This window comes from Catharus ustulatus, chromosome 8, assembly GCF_009819885.2.
Source record: "Catharus ustulatus isolate bCatUst1 chromosome 8, bCatUst1.pri.v2, whole genome shotgun sequence".
Taxonomy (NCBI): Eukaryota; Metazoa; Chordata; class Aves; order Passeriformes; family Turdidae; genus Catharus; species Catharus ustulatus.
Window position 1 is genome coordinate 21,739,291 of NC_046228.1, and position 7,294 is coordinate 21,746,584.

General features: G+C 42.6%; 1 protein-coding gene across 1 annotated transcript; it reads right to left on the reverse strand.

The window, feature by feature from the left end:
- Positions 1–368: 368 nt before the first annotated feature.
- Positions 369–6,788, reverse strand: COMTD1 (catechol-O-methyltransferase domain containing 1). The gene is made up of 7 exons (XM_033066694.2): positions 6,639–6,788; positions 5,242–5,366; positions 4,299–4,404; positions 3,425–3,543; positions 3,108–3,162; positions 1,464–1,597; positions 369–771 (listed from the first exon to the last, which is right to left on the reverse strand). The coding sequence occupies exons 1-7, from the start codon at positions 6,718–6,720 to the stop codon at positions 619–621; spliced, it is 774 nt and encodes a 257-aa protein (XP_032922585.1). The 5' UTR covers positions 6,721–6,788; the 3' UTR covers positions 369–618.
- Positions 6,789–7,294: the final 506 nt, after the last annotated feature.

Sequence of the window (7,294 nt, forward strand, 5' to 3'; positions counted from 1 at the left end):
ATACATTTACTGTATTGTGAATACTGTTTGTTTTTTGGCAAGCTTTTAAAAAGAACTTTTTTTTTTTCAGATGATGTCTTTTTGAGTCTTGTTCTGTAGTACTCTTCAAAGATAAGGAATGACTTACAATATTTTTATTCTGAGAAGGCTAGTAATCACCTTGATGTCATTTCATTAAAAATCCATTTTTCTGTTATGTCTACAAATATTAGTAAACTAATGTTTATAAACTAAAGTGCATATATTTTCCTTTTAATGCTACTGACTGATTATTGTGCTGCTCAAGAAGCTCTTCTAGGACAGAAAATTACTTTGTTGTATTGAGTCACTTGGACAATCTATAGAGGGGGATTTTTTCAACCACTATCTTACAAGGACAATTTCAGGTAAGTTTATTTACTTTATTACAATTAAAGTGAGAAACTATAGTGGATCTCATAATACATCCCTCTTCTCTACTTAGCTGCCCTTAGGATCCTGCTGCTCCTAAAGTCTGCTTTCTGGGTTATGCTATTCAGTGGAGATACAGGTAAAATTAAATTTTTGATACTGTTCCACCTGCATTTCTCCTGATGATTTGATGCTGATGCTATTTCCCATCTGCTGGGCTTCCTCGAGTTACAACTTGAATGCTAATGTGACTCCATCCCCCACTGGGAGCATGCTGATATTGACACGTGCATCTCTGAGAAGCTTCTCATTGAGGCGGTGGATACTCTGCGCTGCCAAGTCATCCTTCCTTGGTTTTAGCACCTTTCCATTCCAAAAGACCTATTAAAAAAAGAAATGTGATACACCTCCTTTCTTCCAATATGGTCCTTGGACTGCAAAAGCAGCTTTGGAAAAGTTCCTCTATATTTTTTAGAGATTGATATTATTTGTTGTGTTTCAGATATCTAATGGTCTCTGATATGAAACTGTTATAAGTAAGTGGCAGTCCACAGAACTTGCTAATTTTACTTCTACTGTAGATTTGAAGCCAAAATAAAAGATGTCTTGAAATATAGGTTTTTTAAGAGCCCCTATTCAGCTGCTACCATAACCCCAAAGGTGCCTGAAGTTTAACATCTTTGTTTCTTGTAAAAGTAATTAACTGATAACTTACTAATAGTTACTGATTAAAAGTGCTACTTTTGATCTTGTGCGAGTACTGTAAGTAGTATAAACGAGTACTATAAGTAGTATAAACGTACTACAGGATGAACTGGAATAATACAGAGCATTCTCTGTAACGAATAACAAAAAAAGGTATACATTTTCTATTAGAGTTTTATATAGCTCACTTAAAGAATTTATGTTGAATTTTCTTTTTGTTTGTGATATATGGAACAAACATGTCCAATTAGCAACCTAACTGCAGGTCAGAAGTCACATTACTAGAATTCCACTATGACTTTTTTTTCTTTTCCCACAGCCAAGAGCAGTAACTGCCTGTGAATTAGCATCAGAACTGCAGTACTTACGTTATCAATAGCTATTAATCCTCCTTTCTTTATGAGGCGCAAGCATTTTTCATAGTACTCATTGTAGTTTTCTTTATCAGCATCAATGAAAGCAAAGTCAAAGGTTTCTGCTTCTCCATTGGCCAGCAGTTCATCTAGATGAGCAGCAAAGTGAGTTGTTATACCCTGGTTAGTGCTGTGTAGGAGGAAGTAATCCATTTGTGTCAAAGTTCTCATTAAATGTTTTCTGCTGCCTTGACCAGACAGCTTCTTCCTCCACAGGTAATTACTAGAAAAGCTTATCCCACAGAAACCAATCTAGACATTATGTATGCCATAAAACACGCAGTGACTGAGTTGTGTGTGCTTAGGAGTTTGTGGAGCAGCTCCAAACCTGAAGGATACAGTGGGGATTGCTGAAAGGTACAGTAAAAACTGAAACCGGACATACTCTACATCTTCAACTTTTTTTTTGAGCTGAGAACTGTTTTCTTGAGTGGATTAAAATTATTCTCACTTTATGAATAAGTTCTAAAAGCTAATCTCTCCTTGCAGATCAAGTGCCATGACACAGGTCATGAACAAATCCCGTCAGAGATATTTACAGCAAAAAAATTGCTATAAGTAGTCCCTCTCTGGGCCAAGGCAAGTAGAATTCAGTATTAAGTTCTCCTAAACAGACTTCTTGACTGAGAATTCCAAATTGCCAGTTGCAGAGGTGATTGCTGTGTCCTAAGGTCCTCTGCTACCACTCGAACCTGCCCTAAGCCTCTGCCAGCAGATCTCTTTGTCTGAAGCAATGCCTGGACAAAGCAGTTTGATAGACTTCAAGGAGTGTGCACACCAGCAAACTGCTTACAGTAATTTCACGATTACAAGCCACACCTGATTAGAAGCCGCAGCTCCAGCTGTCGGCAACATTTCCTTCTTTGTCCATATATAAGCTGCACCGGATTATTAGCCACACTTTCGTTCACAGGGAGGATCCGTGTGCAACTTTCACCAAGTTGCTAATTAGTAATAGAATTGTGGATCCATCAAACACCTTTGCTAGAAACCTTCTGCATCAAACAATCCTAGAAATTTTCTTGCATTTTCAAAACATTTATTAGTATTTCCTCTGCCTCACATTTTCTCTTTCCTTGAATGAGAAAAGTCATTGCCTCACTAATTGCCTTGCATACTTTTGGCACATCCTAAATTTGAACTTCTCTCAACATAATTCAGCCTAAGTTATATACTGGCTTCTGATTTTTTTCTGCACCTCAGCCCTTTCAGTGAACTCTTCTCTCTTAACAAAGGAATACTTGCTTAGAATGGACAATAGATAAGAGAAATTTGGCTTTGTCTAATTAATCTGTTTTAATCAGCTTTCATAGGAGCAGCTGACAATAGTACTTGATAGATTAACCAAAGTGATGGACAGAACAGGTGAGTGACCAGTACAGCCCAATACATAGGACAAGCATTTTCTTCCTCTCTACTATCAGGCAGGAAAACTGTGAACTCCTGAAGATTTTTACTTTTTAACATAAGAGAAGCTGCCTCCCTATTAGCAAAAGGGATCACTTTCACAACCATATTTGGTCTTGTATTTCATCACTATTGTACCCCTCCTCTATTTCTAGGGAAGGGGGAAACAATCAGTTATTTCAGGTTACTTACCAAGTGTTTGAATTGCTGGCTTAATCCGCAGGTCAATTTTATGCTCTACTCCTGCCTAAGATGCAAAAGAACAGTGTTGATAAAAGTGGTCAAGAAATAACTTATTAGTAGTCTGTACTCAGGGAGTGACTGGGGTTCAGAGAGTTTTCCTATTATTTCTAGGTTCTAAACACCACTTTTTGTTCTTCCCAAACTGAACTCTTATCAGCCTCCTTTAATGGTAAGAATACTTCTGTGTGAATGTGGAAGCCTAAAATACCAAAATCTCTTCACATGTAAAGGCAGCTGTTCCCCACTGTGCAGGAGATGCTGCTTACCTCCTTCCACAGTGGCCTTCCAATTTTGGCATAGTCCTCATTTATATCACAAGCAACAACTCGGCCATTATCTGGCAGGACAAGTGCCATATTCAAGGCATTATAACCTGTGAAAACACCTAGGAAAATCATAAGAGATATCAACACTTATTGTATCATGGAAAAAAGATTTACAGGGCTCTCTTCAGGAATAAAATCCCCAAAGGAATTAAGGATGACAATTTATTAATAGACAGTAAAGATTTTTCATTTTTCCTTCCATTTTAATGTTATGGTAGGTTGAGAGGAATTTTTACTTTTTTTTTTTTTAATCAATCTTTTAGCAAACTTCAATGTTAGCTTTTTCCAAAAAGCTCATGGACAGACAAGGCAGAGTCTGGTCTTGCATGTGTAACCAGAAAGACTGTGTGAGCAGCAAAATTCCAGGGAATTGTAACAGCCAGGCCAAGAAGGAAGATGGTGGGAGCCCATACCTGGCTGCTCAGCATCAGTCTGTCTTTTAAGACATCCTGGTAAATATAAGTGCATCAAGCAAAGTGGATTTGATACAGGGCCTGTGCAGCAAAATTTTCTTCTTCTGGCAAGAAACTGATACAGGAAGGACAGAATACACCTTGTCCTGCAACTGCAACTGAGATCTATTTAGCTCAATTTTTCAGATTGTCTTAGAACTGATGAGCCATCCATGCTGATGCCAGAACTACTGAATGCACAGTTAGACAAAGTGGCAACCAAGTGCAACTCCTTGTAGTTTGCCCACCTGTTTGCTGACAGGTATGCAGTGCCTTCCTGTATTTGGGTATTTTATGTTAAACATAGCTGTATTTGGAGAATGATAGTCAAGAGTTTTATTTTACAACAAAGTGACACTCACCGATTTCAATAACTTTCTTGGCTTTAATGAGTTTGACCAAATTTGCCATAAGCTGAGCCTGCTCACAGGACACCATCATTCTGCCCCAGGGATGCTCAGCAGTGAGCTAGAAAAGGGGAAAAAATAACACATTGCATCAAGTAAAAACCAAATCTACCAAACCAGTTTCCTAGAGAAAAAATGCCAATGGAACTCCAGGAAAAACAGATACCTCTGTCTTCTCATTTTAGATCCCTTCATGCTCCATCTATGAGCCAGAAATTGGTTGGAATTTAACTATAAGTAAGGAGGATGTTATGTGCATCATAACCAGTGGATATTCAAAGCAATAATATGCTCCAAAGTTACCATGGCTGTGGCAAACCCAGCAATATTTGTAACTAATGAAGAATTGTAGAAGAACTTTGACTGTGAAAGTCCTTGATTTCTGTGAATTTACACAAACAGATGCAATTCCTTGAAGATGTGTAGAATGCTTTAATGAATTGCTAGGTTCACATCTGCCAAAGGTCAGGCCACATAGTCCTGGCTACACAGTGCAAACCTGGAGAAGCTGTGCCCATCCCAGCGTGGAAGGGCTCCTGGCACTGAGGAATGGGCAATGGGAGAAGGAGGGCTGTGCCATGACAGTTGAAGGGGAAGTATGTTTCTGCTAGGGACCATTCCAACCAACTTGTTCCAGCAGTTGGCATTTCATTTATTTTATACAAGAACAGTTTGTCTCACCTGAAATGACTCAAACCTGAGTCAGGATGTCTGGTCTCATCTCTGACACTGGAGCCTGATGGAGGCCATCACCTCTCTGAGCTACAGGTTCCTTATATGCCAATCAAAATGAACAGAAATAATCTGTTCACCCCTCTAGTGGGTATGCAAGCAAGACAGAGGAAGTAAATGTGACCGGGAGCCCAGCAGTTCAGGATGAGGTGTGGGTGATACTGACCAGCCGCAGCTTCTTCAGAACTGGATGTTCCCGCAAAGAGTGATCCAGTATGTATTGCCGGATAGGACTGTTTTTCCCGATCATACCACTCGGGGTCCCAAAACCTAAAGATGGGTATCTTCTACCTACAAAGAATAACTAATAATAAGAACTTTTATACTTTTCAGTTATTGCTGTTTTAAATAAAGTAATATTGAAGTATTACAAAAGGTTAAAAAGTTCTCCGCTCTAAAATAGCCATGGAAATGGAAAATGCAACATAGCTGGACAACCAGATAGAATATATTTTTTTTCCCTTTCTCAGGGGCCCAGGCCTTCAAAGGCTGAAGGGGAAAGGCTTCAGTACTGTGTTGTTCAGGAGCCAATGTGATGGTTACAAATTGCCATAATCTCACAGGAGAAGTAACCCCATCAAAACTCAAAAGGGTAAGTTTAAAGAGACTATGAATGAGGTGCACAATTTTCTTAGTCTGGGGCCCTTGTTTTGCAGATGAATAGAGGCAGACCGAGTTTAGGCCCATCAGCTGATGTGTCTTCTCAAATCCTGTGCTCTCCTCATGACACTGTCCTGCCCTCCAGCCAGGGTAAATGTGGGATTGCTCAATGTCTTGTTTAGCATGAAACCAGTATAGAACAAAGCAGGTGCTGAAATGTGAAGTTTAAGGATTAGTACATGTCTACTCAAATACAGAACTGACTGCAGCTTTCATGCCCAATGTTTCTTTTACCAAATGGATCAACTATTTTGAAGAAATAAGAGCAAATTAATTTCCACATCTGCTGGGGTTATTTGCTACTATAGAACATTTTTATTTCTCAAGGGGTTTCTTTTCTGTTGATGGTTCTGTTTTACAGACGACCACGCCGAGATGTAGATTATTTCAACAACCTGCCTTAAGTCAAAGTGTAAGTAACCCAGTGCCCGCGTTACAAACCCAACACCAGTCTCATTCCCCTCCTGGATCATGGGTTCATTCTTCCGCTGCCACCGGGGAAGGAAAACGAAACTAGAAAACAATGCTGTGCGCAAGGACCACTCCCCGGCCTTTCCGGGCAGGCCAAACAATTGCAGGCAGGGGACCGGGCGGGGAGCGTGTCCTCGCCTTCGCTGGGACCTTGGCCCGGCCCCACACTGCGGTAGCTGGATTACAGGGAGCGGCTTGGGCTCTAAGAACATCAGTGTATTTACTGCCGCAGCTCAGGAAAATAAATCCCTGCCCGCAGGGCAGTCCCGAGGGGTCTGCTCCCCCGACGGCCGCCCGGCAGCACCCGCGGCGGGGACTCCTGCCCGCTCTGCGAGGGACCTGCCCGGGCGCTGCTGTTCCCGTCCTGGCCCCGAGGAAGGCGCGGCCTCCAGGTCTCCGTGTATGTGCCAGGGCTTGGGGGGCGCCGCTTACCTGCAAGCATACCCGTGGCAAAGGCGACGCCCAGCATCGCCGTCCCGACGGCCACTTCTTTGGGCACGCTGAGAAGCGGCATTTTGGAGCGGGGAGAGAGCGGCTCGGCAGCACGGAGCGGCCCGCCCGGGTTCACGCGGTGCGCTCCGCCCGCCCCGCGAGGGCGGGGCCGCGCTGGCCGTGGGTGGCGGCCCGAAGGCTCCCGGGTTCATCTCGGGGTCTCTTGCGGTCCCCGCGCCCTGCCGTGCTCCATGCTGGGGTGGCGACAGGGTGGGTGACCCGCGGGAGGTGTGCGCCTTTCTCTTGGTGGCATACTCGGTTGGGATGTGTAAAGTGACAAAGACAGCTCCTGAAATCTGTGCCGCCACCTCCTCAGAGGCTGGTTCACAGCTTCACCGCAGTCTTCGTTTTAAAACGCCCAAGTGTCATGTGAGCTCGTAATGGGCTCTGCTGGAGGAGCTTTTCACGGAAATATGTTCGTAAGAGGCTTGGTACTCCAACTAGCCCGGGAAGTGAGCTCTCTCCTTCCCCTAGAACACGTTTATTTGCAGCTGAGGTATGAGCAATTACTCGTCAAAAAACATGCAAGATTTTTGGAATTTCAGTCCTGTGACCTATGAGTTTCCAGGTGAAAGGAGTCAAGGAAGATTCTCCAA

Coding starts and splice junctions, on each gene's coding strand:
- COMTD1 (XM_033066694.2), bottom strand. CDS start 6,720: ATGCCGCTTCTCAGCGTGCCCAAAGAAGTGGCCGTCGGGACGGCGATG. Junction 5,367..6,638: donor TGCCACGGGTATGCTTGCAG/GTAAGCGGCGCC, acceptor TATTCTTTGTAG/GTAGAAGATACCCATCTTTA. Junction 772..1,463: donor GATTAATAGCTATTGATAAC/GTAAGTACTGCA, acceptor TTTTTTTAATAG/GTCTTTTGGAATGGAAAGGT.